Consider the following 22,825-nt stretch of genomic DNA (forward strand, 5'->3'; position numbering starts at 1 on the left):
TTAACAAGCAAGTTTGAGCAGATTGCTTTGTAGCCAAAGCAGCTGAATCATAGTTCATAAATATTAATAGTGCAAATATCATAATTCAGTAACCATGTGTTTGTACTTAAATTCAGATTTCTCCACTGGGCCATCAGCTAATGGAATGCTCAACATAATGATGAATGGGGATTTCCCCAGACCAACACTAATTCCAAATGGAATGCCAAATACTGTAGTGCCATGTGGAACAGAGAATAACTTTGCCAATGGGATGATGAATGGTCATATGTCCTTGCTTTCTGATAGTCCATTTATAGGCTACATCATTGCAATCCACAGAAAAATGGTTAGTATATTCTGCACTAGTTACAAATGTGTGGTGTAGGCTACTTGTAAAAGACACTGATTTTTTTTTTTTTTTTTTTTTTGGATGGAGCTGTGATGAATGAATGTATATTTGCAGTCCTAGGAAGGGAACACAAGTGCCCATTTATATGCACAATCACCTGTTGTGTAGACATACGTGTAAAGTTGTATGAGCACGTTATGCTTTCCTTTGAAAGTTTAGCCACAATGTCTAATGTAGGTGTTTTACTTTCCTCAGTGACTCTTAGCATATCTCCTTAGTGCTAAGACGCATTTTTGACCGTTCATTGTAGTCCAGTCTATCTTGCTTTCAGGCGTTCACTCTGATCAGAAGAAATCTGGTTTGAGTAGCTACTTGAAACTCTTTTCTTTCCCTTTACCTGGACCTGCATCATCTCCTTTACAGAAGCAGTATACAGTTAAGGCATATGGTACATTTGCAGGTCATTCTATTGGTGTCAACTGCTCTTTGTAAAATGCATCTGTAGCCAAGTTAAACTATAAATGTCACGGCTGGTTGACTGAGTGCCTCAGATAACTCTGCACTCTGTATACGTTCTCAGCCTTCAGGCATTAGAAGCGGTTGACATTTACAGCCAGTGGTTTGTGGGCTAGAAGGCTGCATAACTTCTCTTTTCACAGTATATTTGTGTGGGGCTTTTATTAACCATTGTCCAATAACACCACCATAGGCCTCATTTAAGGGTTGATAGGAGATCTTTTAGGGAATTGGTGTAATGTTCTTTAGCAGATCCAAACTAGTTATGCAGCCCATAAGGCTGCAGAAACTCCACCAAAAGTTCATGCTTAGAGCTTTCTATTAGTGGCAGGGGTCAGCTGGCTAATACTAGCTTGTTTGTTTTATCCAGAGATCTCAATATATTTTACAAACACAAATGTTATTAAGCCTCAACATCTGTTACATAGGATGTATTGTTCCCATTCTTATAGATGGGGAGAATAAAGCACAAAGGTTAAGTGACTTGTCCAAGATCACACAAAGTCCACAGAGCCCAAATCTGGCTTCCTGTTGTGATTTCTAGTCACAATACCATCTTTTTTTCAAGGGATAAAGACTGGGCAGGGTTTGTGCTATGGGACTGATGACTTGTATGTAGAGGTGCCTGTTTACGTTTTTAAATGTTACCAGTTGGTGGGCAAGGGAAAGACCTAAGTAATAGAAAATAGAAGTTTAATGTAATATAGGTTTATGATGGAAATGCTTATACAGCCTAGTAATTGCGGTCTATATGACACTTGCTATAGTAAATAAAAAGTCAATGACAGAACTTTCAGACCGTAACTCAACTTTAAAACAAACAACCAAAAAAACCAGTTTTTAATGCTGACTTACTAGCATGATTCAGAGCTGCTCAGTGATTTTATTGTAGCATTATTAGTCTCTTTCAAGATCAAACAGAGCACAGGAAAATACTGAAGTGAATGACAAGTGGAAAGAGTCAGCTTTCTAATCGTTATAATATCAGTTAATGCGCACACAAAAATACATTACGTTTATTCCTTTCATTTGTAAATACAGATGCGGTCGGAACTATATTTCCTTTCATCTCAGAAGAATCGTCCCAGTCTCTTTGGAATGCCATTAATTGTTCCATGTACTGTTCATACTCGGAAAAAAGACTTGTATGATGCGGTATGGATTCAGGTTTCCCGGCTTGCCAGCCCTCTCCCTCCCCAGGAAGCCAGTAACCATGCACAAGACTGGTGAGTTGGATGTGCTAACCTATGGCTTGGGATTACCCTTCACTATGGTACAGACGTCCTTATAAGGATTCAAAAGTATTAGTGCTTAGCCTTGCTTTGTCAATTTAATTGCTGACATGAGACACTCCATAAGATGAAGATATGGTCTTAATGCCCAATTAAACTCTAAATGTCAACTATTTTAGAAACTATTGCATATATTTTTAGCTCAAATGCATTGTTGCCTGCGGATTCCATCTGGTGGGTTATTTTTGTAGACATGTCATCTTCATGTATTACAAATTAAATAATGATGCTATGGGTCCTTTAATATAGTTATCTATCTTATGCTTTTAGGTTTAAATTTAAGTTATTCTTACATACTGGATATTTTTGAATCATTGATAATTCATTATGCAGCCTGGTGCAGGAAAATAATTCACTTTTTTTTTGCTCTGAGCACAGTTGATGTATTTTAAGAATTAGATACTGATAAGTCCTTTCACTGTGTGGCAGTGATTTTAGATGGTCTGGAATGTAATTAATTGCATAAGTAGCTTGTGCAATGGATTAATTTATAGCTGAGTTAATTTAAACAAGTGAGTCTGTTTCCATGTTAGCTAGGGGAGTAAATGGATACTCAGTCAATGGCAATCCTACTCCTGGTGAAGTTGGTGGGAATTTAGCTTTTGACTTGAATGGGATGAAGGTTTGGCTTTGTGGCAAATTATTAAATGTATTCAAAGAGGAATGAGACTTGAAAGAGAAAAGAGCCAGGTATACAGGACTAACAGACATAAGCCTGGTTTAAATGGACTTAAATATGTCCACACAGGGTTTTGTGTGGATTTAATTAAATAGGTGTGTTTTCACACACATGCGCGCGCGCGCACACACACACACACTCTCTCTCTCTTTAGTTGTATCTGTGCAACTGTGTGTGTAGATCTGGCCTCTAGTAAATTTTCTGCTATGTCCCTTTGTTCCCATCAGGGTGCTTTCTTTCTGCATTATGACTGCTAAACAAGTCTCTTATCTTTAACATAGTGAATTAAATGTTTTAATATATTTCAGATTAGATGAGTGACCATTTTCCAATTTAAGGTATTCCTGTGAACCTTTGATAATCTGGACTATTACTTAATTGGCTCAATGTATCCGCTAGCCTATGCGGAGAGAATTCTACTGCTATAGAGTCTTATGTGAGATCTGTTACCTCAGCAGGATCTTGAAAAGTATTTATGAATTTCCATCTCTGCAGTTTATTACTGTCCTTGTCAGGAAATGGTCCAATAGCTTTATTTTACCATGTGATAAAATGAGGCTTGTAGTATGATTGTGTGATTGGTTGATTTTATATTGTAATTATGCCTGCTGCTCTTTGGACTCCTCCCTCAAAAATATGTTGCAGCTTAATGTGACTGTCCTGCTGAGCAGACTTACAAAGCAAACATTAGTGTGTGTATCTGGAATTTAGATGACACAGGGAGGCGTCTTGTTTTGTTAAGCAGCTCTTAATGGGTTGGAATTGGCTCCCTTAAGCAGTGATCTCATGTACCATCATGCTTGCTTACTGTATTAAACATTCCTTCCAAGCAAAAAATCAAACGCAGGGTGAATAGTGTGTGGTGTATGGTAAGGAATTTGATCAATACTTATGTTTCTTGTTGTATTCTGTTCTGTTTCAGCGACGACAGCATGGGGTACCAGTATCCATTTACCCTTAGGGTGGTTCAGAAGGATGGAAATTCTTGTGCTTGGTGTCCATGGTACAGGTGAATTGCTCTTTCTAGAATTGAGCCAGGGGATAACTTAAGCAGAAATCTAATTTATGATAATGGATTTTTGATAGATTTCAGGACTTCAAGAGATAATATCAAACAATGAGAATTTGGAATTTAATTTAACCAAAACCCCCAAGTGGCAGGCTTTCACTGCAGAATTGCTTTTATGACTTACAGAGCTGAAAACTATTCTGACACACAAGCTTCAACATAGGAGACCAGCACCAAGTTTTAAAATATATTTTAACCCATTACATTCCTCAGGACAAGTCAATACCCAACCCCAAAAAAGAACAAGTCTATGACCACCCAAAAAGCCCTTACTATTTGTCCCCAGGTTGCGTCCTCTCTGCATGAAGAAAATGTCTTTCTATTTCAAGTCTACCCTTCCAATATAAATCATTGCCTCCTAGCCTGAGTAGGAATTGACAGTGACCGTAGGTGGTTCATTTTGGGGAAAGGCATGTATGAGCTGCTATAGACAAGAGCCGTAACCCATTTCTCAGTAGCCAGAAACCTTTCCTCTTAGTCTAGAACACCCTCGAAAGTCCCCAGAAGCCATCAGACATTGACTTGTCTCTATGATGTGAAACACTTGAAAATTACCAAGTGTTTTTTAAGGTTTAACACTCAACTATACCTTAGGGCCTATTCATATTACCAGTATAATTATTCACCTAAGGCTGGACTATATAGCTGTATAACCATCTTACACCCTGAAATAATGTTGTCCTCACAAGCAAATCAAATATATTAGAGCAGGTACATCTCTTACTGTAGGAGACAACCAAGCTACTGTGTGATTATATCTGTAATGCAGATGGACCCTTAGTGAACCTGAAACTAATCATGTTGACACTATACTGGACAGTCCTTGGCTTACCTTGAGATCCTACCTCTTGATGTCTAGTCCTCACAAGGGCCTGTAGACTTCATACCCAGGAAAAAATATGACTGAAAAGAAAAGAATAAGCCTATTCATGTTACAAACTGTCATAGAAGAGGAAGACCTTGCCTTAGCTTATAATCCACCCTGCATCTCACACCCATTTAAAAGTCTACACAAAATTTGGAGAGGGGAAGAGAGCCACACATGACAGATGCTAGTCATGTTGCATAATGCACCATTGGAAAGCATTCAGGTTTGTCTTGATTACAAAAAAGTGTGTCCATTAGCTATCCCGCTGTAACATCCTAGTGGATGTGGTTTTTAACTGCTGGGTAGCTAGGCAAGTTCAACTATGGGTGAGGATATAGTGTTGACTTTGCCTAGCTACCTGGTGCCCTGTCTTCACTAGGATGTTACAGAATGATCACTAACGTGCCTGGATTACCCTACTGTAAAAACACACCTTTCTGGCACAGAAGACAAAGTCTCAAACACCACAGTGATGGCCATGGTCTAAGAAAAAGAAGGAGAACAAAGTATCCTTCTGATTAACAGGAATCTAAGTTATTGGATAATTCATCTGTCACCATTGAGGCTAAGGGTTTTTTTTTTTTTTTTTTTTATTTAGATTTTGCCGTGGGTGTAAAATCGAGTGTGCAGAAGACAGGGCTTATATTGGAAATGCTTACATCGCCGTAGATTGGGATCCTACAGCCCTTCATCTCCGCTACCAGACATCACAGGAACGGGTAAAATCATTTACAAAATAAACCCAGCAGCACATCATTAGCTTGCGATATTTACTTGTATTTTATTAGCTCTGAAATGTATCCTATTTTAACATCACTTCCGTGGTTGCGTGCTCATCATTAGTCCATCTCAGCAGGAGCGAGATTAGAAACATATTCTCAGTATTTAGGCACTTGCCTTATTGCTTTTGTGTTTCGTCCTCTACTGAAATAATGAATACAAAATCAATAATGGGAAGAGCTAACTCGAAGGTTGTCTGTAAAGGGCAATTTGTGTGACGTTGGTATATCCATAGGCCTTTTACTTCATGATGAAGCTTTTGACAACCACAAAAGGTGCATATTCCCAGTGCATCCTGATACAATGACATTTGATTTAATCTCCATAAATGCACTAAACATAGGACAACATCCACAAAAAAGAGAGGCTCCAATCTTGAAAGCACTTGGGCACAAGCTAAACTTAATGCACATGAGTAGCCTCATTAGTTTATTGGGACTACTTATGTAACTAAAGATAGCATGTGTAAGTGATTTTGGGATTGTGACTTGTGTGTAAATTGTGCCTATAAAAAACTTGTGTCCTCATGGGTAACTTCTTAAGCAAAAAAAACCCCAAACCCAAGATGTCATACTCAGTTTTTACATTAAAATACTACGTTACCTGTCTGTGCATAGTTTAAATAAACATTTTACAAACAGAACTTGGCTGACAATTCTTGAAATTTTAATTGTAAATAAATTAAAAAGGTAACTTTTTGGTTGTAAACTTTTGAAAACAGACCCATCTTTGAGTGACCGCTATACATTCCTACTCATGGGATGCACCCATGGTGCCGCTTTGAGTGGAACATGTCACAGCAGTGCCCGTAGGAATTGTCTCCCACCCCTGTCTGCCCCTCTCTTTATTCCTGAAAATCAAGGGCAAGGCTATAAAAGGAAGGGATGTGCTCTGGCCACCTCCATTCCTTTCAGCTGGGGCAGCGGACAGACCAGGAACCTCTCCAGGGAGATGCAATTTGGACCTAACCTCCTTTGAAGAGTTAGTGTTAAGAAAATAAAGAAGTTAAAATTTCTAAGTATTTATTTTATTATTTCCCACACGTTGGTGTGAAAGCTTACAGATCCTGTGGTAGCTGCAAAGGGGAAGAGGCCATGATTTAAGAGGTGTGCCTCTTGTCTTGTTGTATTCCCTGCTTTGGATTCCAATAAGGTATCTGGCTTGAGTGGCGAAAGGACAGTCTCCTTCAGCATTTGTGGTCTGCAACACCTTAATCCCAAGAGCTCACAGGGAGTGTAAAACTGGATCCATGTCCTACTACTTCAGGAGGAGCTAGGGTGCCCCTTTCATGAGAACCTACTAAGAAAAGTGGTTTGCACATTCATGGAAGTAGGGGCTATAGAAGAAGTTCCAAAGGAATTCTGGGGAAAGGGTTCGTATTCCAGATAGCCGTCTTTCTTCAGAATCAGTAACTGTCTCTGACCCATCTTAGACTTGAGAAAGCTCAACTCCTTAGTCAGAATATTCAGTTTCTGTATGTTGACCCTAGAATCCATTCTCCCAATAGCCCCAAGATTTATTTGGGGCTCTCAGTTTATGGGACGCATATTTCCACATCCCTATCAGGCCTTTACACTGCAAATATCTTGGCATGCTTTAGGCATATACCCATTGTAGAAATTTGCAGAGCTGCTACACACACTTACAAACCATTATGCACTAGACCTAGCATTCTAGTTGGATGCTGTATTTGAAGAGCACTGTTTAATTAGGACTTCACATTCCACCTTCCACAGATGACAGTACTGCATGAGCTGTGTACATTCACGCTCCATGCCTACCTTCCCCTCTTCCCTGGAGTCCTAATTACTCAGATCTGTGGACACAGTCAGAGGAACTGAGGTAGCCAGAGCCCCACAGCATCTTTTATAGCCTCGCCCTCAGAATATTCAGGAACAGTTAGGGGAAGGGCAGCAGGGGACAGGAGAGTGTTCCAACAGGCATAGTAAGTACAAGTACCTTTGGATGCCCACTGAAAATTTGGCATTTGATGCCAAATATTGTCGCATTTGATGAAAGACACAAGTTTTGTTGGCTCTCTGCCTCCTGACTTTAAAAAGTGCATTGTAGGCCCTGAACACATTATGTGTAAACTCAACCAAACATCTCACCTATCAGTTTGAGGGCTACCTAACGTGAGAGGAAGTTTGATGTGCTGTGTGGAAAAGGAACTATACGAACTTGAAATTGTTTGATCTGAGATGTTATAGAATAAACTTTAGTGAAATTGTGTGACAGGATATGTGTGTGAAGAACGTATGCCAGTGGGTGCACAGAGACACAGAGGGTTGGCGTCCTGGATGGAAGTTGCATCCAGGCTGTCAGTTCAGAACTTCAGGGGGGGTTGACTGGAATTTGAAGGATCATCAATTAGCTCCTGAGGGGAGAGAAAGCAAGATCACTGGTGTGGGTCCGTGGGATTAACTGTGATCAAGAAGGGAAGCACTGCTGAGCTCTTATAAAATTAGACTTTAATCCCTAATAGAATAAGAAGTAGAAAGGTTACTGTAAGGTATTACGATGTTTGTTTAATATAGTTAAAATCAAAGTTTAGTAGTTTCTGGAACCCGGAAGTTGAAGGCATAGTCATTCAGTGGGGCTTTGAAGAGCTCTGTAGGGCCCTCGAAATAGTTAGGAAGGACAGCCAGGATCACCCAATATTCTCAGGCAAGTGTGCTCAGGGGAATCTTAGAGCAGTAAAGGGGTTGTATTAACAACTCAGAGACACCACTGTGCCTGTGTTTGCCCGTGAAGGGGCAGCTTGTGACATCCTGCCATGTGGAGAATGGAGCATTCCCTTAATTTGTGTTTCACTGTTATGAAATGTGGAAGAGGCTAGCTGAGGAAAGAAGGGGTCACTAGCTGTGATTGTGTGTTGGGAGCAAACTGATTTGAGTTTAGATGATGTGCATTCTGGAGATTTGCTGGCACTTACATTGGCAGGGTTTGGAGGGTTGATGGGAAAAGGACTGCAGTATGCTAAAGAAGTTGAAAACCTTTAAATAGGTCATGAGAGAGGGAGATTTACAGAACATGGAGAGGTAACAATCCAAAAGGTACAAGAAACATCTGGCATAATAATGGCATCATTTAATTTGGACCAAATTAGTCTCTAGTGTTAATTGAATTGAAACCAGTGGCGTTGTATATAAGGGGTGGATTGGTCCATTTGACTGTAAAGGAGAATATTTCAGAGTGTCAGATGGAATTTGGGGTTTGTCGAGAGGAACTGCTAGTGCACAGCATACTGTGGTGTAAATTTTAAGGCTGTCAAGCGATTAAAAAAATGAATGGCGATTAATCGCACACGTAATCATGCAATTAATTGCACTGTTAAACAATAATAGAATACCATTTATTTAAATATTTTTGATGTTTTCTACATTTTCAAATATTGGTTTCAATTACAACACAGAATACAAAGTGTATGGTGCTCACTTTATTTTTTATTACAAATATTTTTGCTGTAAAAAAACAAAAGAAATAGTATTTTTCAATTCGCCTCATACAAGTACTGTAGTACAGTCTCTTTATCATGAAAGTTGAACTTACACATGTAGAATGATGTACAAAAAATAATTGCATTCAAAAATAAAACAATGTAAAACTTTAGAGCCTACAAATCGACTCAGTCCTACTTCTTGTTCAGCCAGTCACTCAGACAAACAAGTTTGTTCACATTTGTGGGAGATAATGCTGCCCGCTTCTTGTTTACAATGTCACCTGAAAGTAGGAGAACAGACATTCGTATGGCACAGTTATAGCTAGCGTTGCAAGATATTTACATGCCAGATGCTCTAAAGATTCATATATCCCTTCATGCTTCAACTACCATTCCAGGGGACATGCGTCCATGCTGATGATGGGATCTGCTCAATAACAATCCAAAGCAGTGCAGACAGATGCATGTTCACTTTCATCATCTGAGTCAGATGCCACCAGCGGAACATTGATTTTCTTTTTTGATAGTTCGGGTTCTGTAGTTTCTGCATCGGAAATTTTTTTAAGACTTCTGAAAGCATGCTCCACACCTCGTCCCTCTCAGATTTTGGAAGGCACTTCAGATTCTTAAACCTTGGGTTGAGTGCTGTAGCTATCTTTAGAAATCTCACACTGGTATCTTCTTTGCATTTAGTCAGATCTGCAGTGAAAGTGTTCTTAAAACGAACAACATGTGCTGGTCATCATCTGAGACTGCTATAATACGAAATACGTGGCAGAATGTGGGTAAAATAGAGCAGGAGACATACTATTCTCCCCCAAAGACCCAAGGAGTTCAGTCAAAATTTAATTAACGCATTTTTTTGTAACGAGCATCATCAGCATGAAAGCATGTCCTCTGGAATGGTGGCCGAAACATGAAGGGGCATACGAATGTTTAGCATATCTGGCACGTAAATACCTTTACAATGCCGGCTACAAAAGTGCCATGGGAATGCCTGTTGTCACTTTCAGGTGACATTGTAAATAAGAAGCCGGCAGCATTATGTCCTGTAAATGTGAACAAACTGAGTGGACTTGTAGGCTCTAAAGTTTTACATTGTCTTGTTTGTGAGTGCAGTTATAAGTTAATATAAAGTGAGCACAGTACACTTTGTATTCTGTTTTGTAATTGAAATCAATATATTTGAAAATGTAGAAAAACCTCCAAAAATAGTTAATAAATTTCAATTGGTATTCTATTGTTTAACAGTGCGATTTAAAACTGTGATTAATCACGATTCATTTTTTTTAGTGAATCGTGAGAGTTAACCACGATTAATCAACAGCCCTAATGCATTTACAGCAAATTAGCGTGCTGAACACCATCTGTGTACACTCTGCTACAGGGCACTGAAAGTTGCCAGTGTACATTGACCTACTCCTGTTTCGCAGCGGAGCAGATCAAAGCACTCGAGGGAACTTTTAGTGCACAGTAGCAGGGTCCACATGACCAGTCAGTGCACTGTGGATTTACACTCAAGCTTGCTGCGCATCAACTGTTTGTCTAAACAAGCCCTCGGTGGAAAAGTAGTTAGTAAAAGACCATTAGAATATTGGAACTTGGGGGTCCATGTAGGGACACTGTTGAAACACAATATCTCTACATTTCATTCTGTAATGTGCTAGTTGTAATGACGGCAAATTAAGCAGTTGACTTTGCTGCCTTGAATTGGATTTCAAGCACCTGCAAAAGTGTGGGTATTTTAAAAAAAAGTGATGCAAAAAAGGTCATGTCTTTAATATCTAAATGTAAAATACATGACTTTCCTTATCTGCATCCTGAAGTAAATGGTAGAACACATGGCGAGCTTCAGCCAAAGTCCAGATGCCTATATCAGGGAAAACTTGCTTGAGCCATTATGGCTTCAGAGAGCAAAAGCAAAACACTGGACTCCAGCTCTCTTTCTCTCCCAGTTCATTCCTCCACCCCTCAGGGAATCGGATCCATATTACCAATGGCACCCCTTAAAATTCATGCCTAGAATACTGGCTGATCCCAATTATCATTGTCAGCTGAGTACAGGGCGGCTGACTGATTGAGAAGTGCTTTTAGAACCGGACCCTGTATGGTGCCAAGGTTAGGAGAGAAGGTTATGCTAAGAAACAAGGGGTGGCAATAATTTTTTTAAAAAAACATAGCTTTACAGGTGGATGACCAGGTCAAAAATAAGGAAGGCAGAAATCTGGTACTTAGAGGCTCCAAGCTGTGTAAAGAAGTTACGATTGGCAGAATCTACACCAAAAACCAAGGTCAGGCCAAAACTTTTTGCAGATTCTTTCCAGGTTTAGGACGAGTGAGACTAAATTGGGAGGAGATTTTAACTGCATAACAATACTCCTGTATTGATGAACAAAAATGGTAACTTAGGGAAAGATTGAAGTTCAGCTATGCACCTCAAGACGTATAAGGTATCTGCCAGACATATGGAGAGTTAAACTCTGCTGGCGAAGACTGACTTCCTTACCCTTGATCCCTACACACATGCGTAGACTGGCTGTTTTACTGTCAGCCACTATTACAAGGAGCAGTTGATGCCTCTGTAGGCATCATGTAATGGTCCAACGATGTCAGTCTGAGTCTCCAATAACATGTGGAGTTCAACAGGAGACCAGGCCCACTTTAAAGGACACAGTATGAGTGAACATAGCATAGGAAACAATAATATAGTACTTTAAATTAAATGGTAGAGATAAATTGTCTCTAGAGAGAATCTCTGGGAAGTAACCCAAGTGGTGGTTAGACGGTAGCTAATAAACTTAGCTTCAAGTATGAGTAAATTCTAGAGGATAGACTAAAAGAATTTCAGAGTAGCAGCCGTGTTAGTCTGTATCCGCAAAAAGAAGAACAGGAGTACTTGTGGCACCTTAGAGACTAACAAATTTATTAGAGCATAAGCTTTCGTGGACTACAGCCCACTGTAGTCCACGAAAGCTTATGCTCTAATAAATTTGTTAGTCTCTAAGGTGCCACAAGTACTCCTGTTCTTCTTTTTACTAAAAGAATTGCATCTAAATAATGGATCCTTGGAGCTATTTGCACATCTCATTACTTTGAGAGGGAAAATGAATATCCTATTAACAGAAAAGATGGGAAAAGCCATTAAGTACATACTACAATAAAATAACTGTATTTCCTAAGGTTATCCTGTTTTTATGTTGGCTACCATCAAATTGCCATGGACCTCAATGTGCCTCAATTTGCTTATATGTAGACTGAACGTGTAATACTTGTTGTATCTCATGTGAGTGTCTGAGGCTTAATTAACATTTGTAAAGGATTTTTTCAGATCCTCTGTTGAAAGGCACTAAATGCGCCTTATATTTATTTCCTTCCCGCACAATAGAAATGGAGAAATCAGACAAAAATAGGAAGGTCTTTAAAAAATTCTATAATAACATCTCTCTACCTAATAATCCTAAAGAGGAGACATAGAACTAGCTAAAATAAATAACTCGTCTAAATTTCACAATGGTTACCAAAGCGTGGGCTTTTTTTTAAAAAAAGGTCACTGCTTGAAGAAATTCTAGGTAAAATAAAGCATTTGGAAACAGTATAGCCCCAGGCCCTGCTTATTTCGTTTTTATAAAAAAACTTTTGACTTTTTTAGCCACTTCCTCTGACACCTTTAATGATCTGAAGTGGAGAAACTTGCTATCCTCTGTATTGCAGTCATACCTAAGCCCCTGAAAGATTTATGTTCCTGAGCTTCACATTAAGATGACAGACATGTGACTTTATCACATAAAATTGTTTTTGAAGTTCCTTTCAAACAAGTTAAATAAGTTACTCCCCAATAAGTTTGCAAGGTACTTCTAAGAACCCTGGACATGAATCTGAAGTACTTGGTATGTTTTTGAGGTACAGTAAAACCTCAAAGTTACGAACATCTTGGGAATGGAGGCTGTTCGTAACTCTGAAATGTTCGTAACTGAACAACACCTTACGGTTGTTCTTTCTAAAATTTACAACTGAATGTTAACTTAATACAGCTTTGAAACTTTACTATGCAGAAGGAAAATGCTGCTTTCCCTTTATTTTTTTTAGTAGTTTAACACAGTACTGTACTGTATTTGCTTTTTTTTTTTTGCATCTCTGCTGCTTGCACCTGATTGTGTACTTCGGGTTCGAAATGAGGTGTGTGGTTGACTGGGCAGTTTGTAACTCTGGTGTTCATAACTCTGAGGGTCTACTGTATTAGGAAAGTTGCCAAGATACAAAGTTCATCTTATCTGGTAACCTCTTTAGATTGTAGAAGAGCACGAAAGTGTTGAACAAAGCCGACGGGCTCAGGCGGAGCCCATCAATCTGGATAGCTGTCTAAGAGCTTTTACCAGTGAGGAAGAACTGGGAGAAGATGAGATGTATTACTGTTCCAAGTGCAAGACTCATTGCCTGGCCACTAAAAAACTGGACCTTTGGAGGCTTCCCCCTATTTTGGTACAACTTTCAATAATTTTCTTTTTCTTTTGGGCAACAGTAAAAATGTACACTCATCACAAGAGTTCGGATTGCTGGGTACATCTTCCTACTTTCACAGAATAAGGAAGGTTTAGATCTGCCTATGTTCCCTTTTGTCTCCACTGAATCATGGCTATCATAGGTGACCCAATGTGAACTTGCTACACATGTATTATCAGTTTTACGTAATGTAAATGGAAAATGCTGTAACTCTGCTTAAATGCGTTGCTCTGCTGCAGCAAAAGATTGAAATGTTCATTGCAATTATTGCAGTGCCGTTGGTTCTGTTACCTTTACGGAACACAGCCTTGTTCTCGTCTTTAAAATTATGCAACATCTACTTTTGCTACCTTTAAATTTATTAGTTTTCTAAAGAACACAAAGTATGCTTTACTATTTTATTTATTTATTTATTTATTAAAGCTTTATCTCCTACATACTGTTGGTTGGTAGATGTTGCCTCTGTGGACCCAGATACCCCACACATTGTACAATTCAAATTGATTTGTGTTCTAATCTTATAGTATGTATATCTCTGGAACGATAAAACAAACATTTAAATTACTTGATTAGGTCATTGGGATATAACCATCACCTTGTTTTCTTTAATGTGTTTCACCCTAGATAATTCACCTGAAACGATTTCAGTTTGTAAATGGCCGCTGGATAAAATCTCAGAAAATTGTTAAATTTCCTCGTGAAAATTTTGACCCAAGTGCCTTTCTGGTACAAAGGGATCCAAGTCATTGTCAACGAAAGCAACTAACTCCCCAGGTTGATGACCTTTCTGAGCCACGGATTCTGCAAGGGGAGCCTAGGAAAACAGATCTCCAAAATACTTATACATCAGGCGAAGGGGATGTGCTGAACAGGAGTCCATCCTCATTTAACACTAGTAGCATCTTGAATAACATCAAAGGTAGGGAATAAATAGAGGAAATCTGTCTCTCTATAAATTGCAGTGTAGAAATTAGTGATTATTGACCTATAGCAAGAAGTATGGTAGTTCTTCTTCAAAATCTTCTTTACTCTGGAACTGATAAAATACAAGCCAATTGAAATGTGTACTCATTGTAAAAGAGAGGTTATTTGTGTTTTATTGATTCAGAATTTGTTTATTCTGAAACATTGATTTCTGCCTCCGTTTTCCATTGTAAGCCTATTACAGCAGTCATTAATAAGAAGTTGAGTTATTCATGGTTGGTATATATTGGCATTTCAAATTTTCTGTGGCTTGAAGTTTTCAGCTGCTATATGTGCCATTGTAGATTTGGAAGGCGAGGGAGTAAGTAAGCAAGATCTGCCAGCTAATCCACATAAAATTAATAGTCTCACTCTGAGTTCTAACTATAAAGTATGAATTGGTCGCTAAAAAGAAAAAGTTATCCATCCCAAAAGTTTAGTTCGTTAGTGTCTCTAGTTATTGGAAGAAATCTTGTATTGGAAAATCTAGGCTTGCAGCTGGCTTACTTAGAAGGTTTTAACTTCTTTCTTTTACAGCATCTCCATCACCGGGGAGGAAAAGTGGAACCAGCTGTCCTGCAAGTAAAAACAGTAGCCCAAATAGCAGCCCTAGGACTTTAGGAAGAGGTAAAGGGCGACTGCGGCTACCACAGATAGGTAAAAACAAACTATCAAATAGCAAAGAAAATTTGGATGCAAGTAAAGAGAATGGTACTGACCAGGAACAGAAACTTACTGCTGACCAAGGAGATGCCATTAGTAAAGGACCCGTTTTGGGTGGTAGCCAGAGTGAATTATTCATTTTTCAGGACGAGATGACTTTAGCCAATGGATACATTTGTGAGCAGAATTCATATAGTAATGGCAGTATCAATGGTGTGATTGATAACCACAGTGAGGAGGATATTACAGATGACCAAAGAGAAGTCTGTTTTAACCCTATTTACAATCTATATGCAATTTCGGTAAGTTGACATTTCATATAAGTAAAATATGCTTAAACTGCAATTTTGTTAAGTTTAGAATTTCATGTGCAATAGGCATGAAGGAAACACTTGTCATTGAGAAGAATAACAAAAAGAAGAATTAAATGCAGTTATCCTCAGTAAATTCAGTTTACCATAAAGCTGAATATAACTGAACAGTTAATCTCTGCACAGTGCTTTTCTGCTTAAATATCTCAGTCAGTCGTAGAGTTTAAAGCCAGAGGGGGATCACCAGAGAGGGACCACCAGATGATCAGGTCTGACCGGTGTATTACAGGGCCACCTACATCTTCACAGTACACCCAACAATTGAAATTGTGTGCCACAGGCAGAGAATAGGTGCCTGTGTCAAATAAAATCTTTCTTTGCTCTGATTCTACTGGGAACTTTTCTAATGGTTTTGAAGATTTTTAATAATGGGGACTCAGCTGCTTCCTTAAGTATATTCTATTTCATAATTGTTCATATTGTTAAATGTATCCTTATATCTAACCTGACTCTTTTGGCCAGATTTAGATTCTCACCTGTTACTAGAGTTAATGATTAAAGTATTATTTGCATAAAGCTTTACTTTCTCAAAATGCTTCACAGATACTGGCCTGCCAGATGAATGTTTGAGGAGTATGCATGTAGACAGATATAGACGTATTGAATATTAATTTGTCTGACAGTCTGGAAAATACCAAAACTTATTAATTTCTTACCATTATTAATACTTATGAATACAGCATCTAAAGTTTGATAGGCCCTTTCCTAATGAAGGGGGCAAACAGTGACTAGATGAACTGCTTATTGATGACCATTGTGCGCATTTGATGACACTGCTGTTTGATTTTATTTAAATTTCTCCCTTCTAACACTATATTCTCTCTTATTGAGTTTGAGTGGAGAGGACATTTAATTAACTCATGAGTATTCGTAGGCCTTTCAGAAGAAGTGAATCTTTGGGAGAGGTTTGACTGTCAGGTCTAGACACACTTGCCCTGCTGGACACTTGCCGAAGTGTTGTGAAGGGATCCCGTGTGTTTTAAGCCTCCAGAGTCCAAATGAAGTCCAGGCAGTCACTGAGTTCATCATTGTACCGGGTCTCGGGAGGGTTGGGGGCACATGCTTAACACCTTGTCTGTGTGTGTGAGAGAGAGAGAGAGAGAGAGAGGCATTCCATGACACAGCAATTTCATAATAACTTTACAATATCAACCAGAATTCATAAGTTATACAGCCAGATTCCCCCAAATGTCACCGAGAGAGAGGGAGCTTGACATTCTTTCTCATGGGGGGAGCGATAGCTCAGTGGTTTGAGCATTGGCCTGCTAAACCCAGGGTTGTGAGTTCAATTCTTGAGGGGGCCATTTAGAGATCTGGGACAAAAATCTGTCTGGGGATTGGTCCTGCTCTGAGCAGTGGGTTGGAGTAGATGACCTCCTGAGGTCCCTTCCAACCCTGACATTCTTTGATTCTATGATTCTGCATTTGAGAGGTTGTCCTAAGCATATGGTGCAACACTGATGAAGATAAATGTGGTGAGGGAGCAGTGAGAGAAACACTAGGGGGACACTGAGGTTGACGGCGTTACTGGAGATGCATAAGTGATGAGAAATTCAAACATGATATGGTAGGTGAGGAGTAGCCAATAGAGGGGTTCAAAGAGGGAAGTGATGCGGTGAGAGCAACAGGCAAGGAAAATAATCTTTGCAGCAGTGTTTTAAACATGCTAAAGCAGAGAGATGTAGGCACCAGGGAGGCCAAAGAAGAGTGGTTGCAATATAGCAAGGGACAGGATGACCCGGATGTGAAAAGTGCGGGGGGTTTGTTTAGCTGTGGTGACAAATTAAGAATCCAACTTACTTGATATTGTAGAAGATAACGAATTGGTAATACATGGATATGGGAAGGAATTAGATGATTTCAAGGATAAAAGTGATGGGGGAAATGGTGGTGGAATCTAAGGTTTTATAATGGAGAAAGATGAATGCAGGAAAAGGGTGTGAGGGAGAAATTGAATTGGGTTTGGCCAGGTTGAGCTGGGAACTGCCATACATACCTTTGACATACCTTTCAGCCCTTTGAATAACGCAGTTGGTATGTCCTACTTAGATTGTAGCTAGAAACAGCTCTAGATTGCATTGACACCTGGGGAAAGAGCTTTGACCAGATAGGGCCTATAACATTGAAGCATTCAGTAGATGAGCATTTTAGGATCTGTTGATTTCAAGGGATGTCTTGAACCATTGCCACTCAGTGACAGAAGGCAGATTGGTTTCAATCTCAATGAATGATATATTTTTAATACAACAAAAATCTTTTTTTTAGTGCCATTCAGGAATTATGGGAGGAGGTCATTATGTCACTTATGCCAAAAACCCAAATAACAAGTGGTACTGTTACAATGACAGCAGCTGTAAGGTAAATATTTCATTTTCATGAAAGATTAGTTTTGTGGGGCTAAAACCCAATTTTAGGTGAACTGTTTGTTTAGAAATATGAATAGCTTGAAAATTAGTAACATATGAACATTAAAATGATGCCCTGAAATTGTACTTGGAAAACTTTTAATATTAAAATTTGAATATATGCTGCTAACAGAGTAAGGAAACATATTTGATGATTTTGAGCCAAAAATAGAAAAGTTGCCCAATAACAATCTAGACAAAATAAATTTTGTCATTTGTGCTAGACATTTTGAATTGAAGCTACTGGATAATTGTGGTTTAAATATTTTCTAAGTAATTGCATTTATTATTATAAAAGTGAACTCATTTTCAAGTAAATAATTTAGCCTGACTAATAAAATAAGGCAGATTTGAGAAAATGTGACTGTCCTCGTTCTTAATGTCCATTTCAAATGATTGTTTCTACAGTAAGTGCATGTATTTAAATTCAGTGATGTTAGCACAATGGTACAAGTTCAAGTTTTAGTAAATGTTTGTTCTGCTTTACAGGAATTACATCCTGATGAAATTGACACCGACTCTGCCTACATTCTTTTCTACGAGCAGCAGGGGGTAGACTATGCACAGTTTCTGCCAAAGATAGATGGCAAAAAGATGGCAGACACAAGCAGCATGGATGAAGATTTTGAGTCTGATTATAAAAAGTACTGTGTTTTACAGTAAACAAGTGATCTTCCATGGACCGTTTGAGAGCATGCAGGATGAAACTTACATTTGGCTACAGTGTTATTGAAGTGAACGAGCTAAATGTCAGTTGTCTTATCCTGTGGTCAGAAAGCACAAAAAGAAACATCTATTTAGCTAGCAGTTAACATAAACATTGTTTTTGTTCTAATATCTCACTACATGCTCTAAACAATTCTGATGTTAGACATCAGATTAAAACTGCCATTGGCCTTTAAATAAAATGGTTTGAAAGCCAACGAGGACCAAATAAGAGCTAAATGAAATAGTCCAAATAAGAGCTAAACAGAGTAGTGTAGAGTTTACCAGTTATTCTAACAAAATCCTACGGTTCTCCTTAGATTCAAGATGATGGGAAAAAATTGTAGTGTTGTCTATTGACAACATGATATTGCTACCTCCTTTTTCCTGAAGTTTCATCCCATTTTATTGGCAAGACAGGGAAAGCAAGAAAATGAAAAGTGCACAAAGCTTACAGAATGGTTATGGAATTTTTCCATATTTGCCACTATTTATGTGTATCGTTGCTTTCAGTATGTTGGGAGCACGACCAAATCATAATTTGAGAGCAGATTGATTTCTGCACTTGAATGGTTTATTATAATTTGTTTTCTCCACATGTTGGTTGTGCAAATCAGCAAGTTTCAGGAATGGCTATCTGGCCTGAGGAATCCTATCTTTTAGACATTGAAAAGTCTCCAAAAAAAAAAAGACTGTTCAGGCTGGAGGGAATATCTGTGGTTATATGCATTGTGTCTGAATGTGCACTTTGCACAAAGTGCTCCCAACTCATGGAAGGAAAGATGTTATGTTTCATTACTAGTGTTGCTTTTAAATTTTGCACTTTTAAAAAAATTCATACAATTACAATTCAGAAGCATTGTTTATTTTTGTTGCTGTAAGGGCTCTGGAGTGAATGGATGTCACTGTTATCTACTGTGTCTTTTAAAACAAATGTCAAATGATGGTTGTCAGGTAGTTATGTTATGTTAAAAAGGATTTTTGTTCATTTCATAATTTAAACTGGATTTGTTTTTTTAATTGGTTTGCATTTTCAAATTTTCTTACTGTAACAGGCTAGGCATTAATTTGCAGGATTTTTGGAAAAAAAAACACTTTTTAACAGCATTAGTCAACAAATTTGCTACTACTTGGCATTCATTTTATTACTCACTAGCTAGATTCTGCTTTCCTTGCCCATCCAAAACTCCCTTTTAAGTCAGTGGGGCTTTGGCTTGAGCAAGAAATACAGCATTGGGGCTTGTTCAAGACTGGAAAAAAGGTTATTTATGAGTAGGCATTTCTTTTAGTATTTTAGCAGTGTTAAATTGTTAGCATATCTGAATCGAGGTAAATGTTTCACTCTTTTCAGCCTTTTCTTCAACTGAGCCTCAGCAAATTTTATCATTCATTTCCTTAAGCATCCCTCTTTAGACTTGACATAATTACTGATTAAATTTACATTTACATTCTAGATCTGTAAAATTAGTTAATATTCAGCCTCCTTTCAGTATGTTCTACAACAATGCCAAATCAACTGGTAAGTATCTACTTTTCAGAAAGGGGCTGTTTTTATCAATTTAAGAAACTATATAAAGTTGATCGTGCTGTCTTTACTCAGGCAAAACCCCCACAATCTTAAATGGAAGTTGTACTTCTGTAAGGATTGATCAGTTTCAAAATAAGTATTGTCTTTGACCTAAGGTGTCGATCCCTATTCTGTGTGGTATTTTATCTTTAGAGTGGTCTAAACAGTGAGGTTGAAGAAAAGCAAATGTTATGAATTGTGGAATTTTCTCATTTTGGGATCACATTTGTCTATATCTCCCTAGCCAAACTCCATGAAAATTGAAAGATTTTCAAATTATTTACTTTAAAAGATTTTATTTAAGCAGGTAGCACAATCTACTAATGTTGTTTGATCTTTTGTGTTTGTTACATTGGTTGTAATTAATTTTTTTTAATTAAATTAATTCATGAATTAGCAGGAAATGTATTAAGTTAACTACATTCACTTTGTAAATTATTGTATAAAACTTATTGACAATGCACTGACTTTAGAAAGATGTTAATGTACATAAATACCATGTAAATAAAAGTGTTGATGTATTGGAATATGAGCTGTATAAAAAAAGTATCGGTAATTGTATATGGAGTGAACCTGTTTATCTGTAACTATATTATTCAGACAAATTAAATACTGTGGATGCAGCTCAAGTGTCATAATTTCTGTGTGTCAAAGTTAATTTTTATTGCAAGTTTATTTTTTCTATTCTGAAGTTTCAATACTTTTTTTAATAGAGTTTCTTTACGTTTTTGGACCCAAAGGGTTGAATGGAATGAGTAGGTATGTTATAAATTCTTTGCAGTATTGTTAATGCACCTGTTAAAATGAGCTAAAAAAATTTCTCTCTCCATTTATTTTTAATTATTGCTTTTAATCACTTTGGATTATTTTAATCTGACAATGTTCCTTTTATTTTCTGAATGTGTCAGGTTAACCGTATTTTTAAAAAGAAAATTTCCATACCTATCTTACAAATAATACCTTAGCTTATTAAAGTGAAAATATTAAAAATCTAATTTTCTGTCATCTTTTTGCACTTCTTGCAACTTTAATAAAAATAGATATAATAGTTTCGAGTCACTTAACTTTTATGTTCTCATGAAGCTAGCACAATATTGTGATGTTTAGGTTTCCCCCAAAGTTGGGAAATGTTCATGCTGAAAATCTTTGTTTTAGAATGAATGGAATTTTAACAAAATTGTGCAAAGTTTTCTATCAGTTCAAGTTTTCTTAAAATCTTTCACAAAACTTAATAATTTGACCTGTCCTTGTTCTTTTAAATGGGAAGTGTAACAGTGCAATGGAGCTCAAAACCACAGGGTGGCAGTGTTGACTACTACTGTTTTTCCCTGGGTGCAAATAAAGGCAGTTTATTCCAGAAACCAAAATTCCAAATACTATATTGTCAGGATTTTCAGCGTGGCCTTTTTCACCAAGAATTTTAAATAAGAATAAGAAAAGGAAATAATCTTTCTGTTTACAGAAATTTCACTCGAGACAGTAATAAGTTTACTTTACCTGTTACAAAAAATCTTCTGCCTTCTATTTCTTTATTAAAGCTGGTTACCACACCAAAAAGAAAAACAGAACTGCTGAAGTTTTTCATGTTAATGGTGCAGTTTGAAATAAATGATGTATATCAATTTGCTTTCAGGTTCAAGTGTTGATCTGATTACTTCTTTCATATGATTAATAAAAGAATGCACTTCAGAGAGTGTGAAGTACCCATTTCCTTCATGCGGAAGGGGCCATCTTGGTATGACATGCAAAAACAAGAAGAGAATCAGGTGAAAAAATTGTCATGACATCTCATATTAATGTGCCAAGAAACACGTTTCTTAAGTGTTCACACATTGCTTCTGTATGGCTCTTTGTCCCTCTCTAGAGTCTGGTTTGCATAAGCAGGTGAGTCTGCTACATCCGTCAGCTAGGGAACTTAGTCCTTTAAGTCCAGTAAAACAGACTAATGATACCGTGCAAGGGGTCCTACTTTCAATCCGGGGTGCCCCCCAGAAATCTTTCACATGGTCTACATTTGTACCACGTGGGCCGGAGAGATCCCAAGCATCACCACCAATCCCTGTGGAACCGTCCTCACTGCAGCCGCTGGACCCAGCGCCTCACCCACCGAGTCTGCACCGCACTCCACCCCCCTGGTTGGAGAGTGAGCCCACCTCTCACGCATACCCTACAGCAGTGGCTGCTGTCCCACAGGGCCAAGCCCGACTCCCCACCCTGGGCTTTGTGATCTGGTGCACAGGGTCGCAGTGATGCTCAGGTTTGGCCTGTCTGTCGCTCCACAGATGAGGATGGCGGACGGGGCATTGTGAACTACTGCACAGGGGTTGTCACTCCGTGCATCAGGTCACAATGCTACTTGGTTTGTGGGCTCTCTCAAATGGAAGGCCCTGGGAAAATTGCCCCTTGCCCCTGCCCTCCCTCTGTCCCTGGTGGCCCTGCTTGCCAGTAGTATGCATCATGCATATGGCTGCAGGCACCACAGGCCTCAATCACCTCAGACTCCCCAGTTTAACCTATAAAGTCTAAGGAAATATTAAAACTGAAAATTGTTGCAGATATTGTAACTGGCTATTGAAATCAAGGGCACCTTCACTAATAGATACATTAATTAAATGATATTCAAAGGGCAGTGTTTAAAATTAAGTTCCTTATTTTTCTTGAAAACACCAGCATC

General features: G+C 38.3%; 1 protein-coding gene across 15 annotated transcripts in view; it reads left to right on the top strand.

Moving 5' to 3' along the window:
- USP32 (ubiquitin specific peptidase 32) overlaps positions 1–20,774 on the top strand; it is a 147,251-nt gene extending 126,477 nt beyond the window's left edge. For 5 of the 15 annotated variants that reach the window (XM_042857885.2, XM_042857887.2, XM_042857889.2 and 2 more), the window contains exons 26-35: positions 117–328; positions 1,889–2,073; positions 3,741–3,827; positions 5,354–5,474; positions 11,158–11,268; positions 13,265–13,456; positions 14,102–14,396; positions 14,978–15,405; positions 17,740–17,832; positions 18,369–20,774. In XM_042857885.2, coding sequence (XP_042713819.2) covers positions 117–328; positions 1,889–2,073; positions 3,741–3,827; positions 5,354–5,474; positions 11,158–11,268; positions 13,265–13,456; positions 14,102–14,396; positions 14,978–15,405; positions 17,740–17,832; positions 18,369–18,542 — 1,898 coding nt within the window. In that variant the 3' untranslated portion in view covers positions 18,543–20,774. The remainder of the gene's footprint in view (positions 1–116; positions 329–1,888; positions 2,074–3,740; positions 3,828–5,353; positions 5,475–11,157; positions 11,269–13,264; positions 13,457–14,101; positions 14,397–14,977; positions 15,406–17,739; positions 17,833–18,368) is intronic. The other 10 variants (XM_008178815.4, XM_005298807.5, XM_065573117.1 and 7 more) reach the window with 4 other exon arrangements.
- Positions 20,775–22,825: the final 2,051 nt, after the last annotated feature.

Source organism: Chrysemys picta, chromosome 19, assembly GCF_011386835.1.
Source record: "Chrysemys picta bellii isolate R12L10 chromosome 19, ASM1138683v2, whole genome shotgun sequence".
NCBI lineage: Eukaryota > Metazoa > Chordata > Testudines > Emydidae > Chrysemys > Chrysemys picta.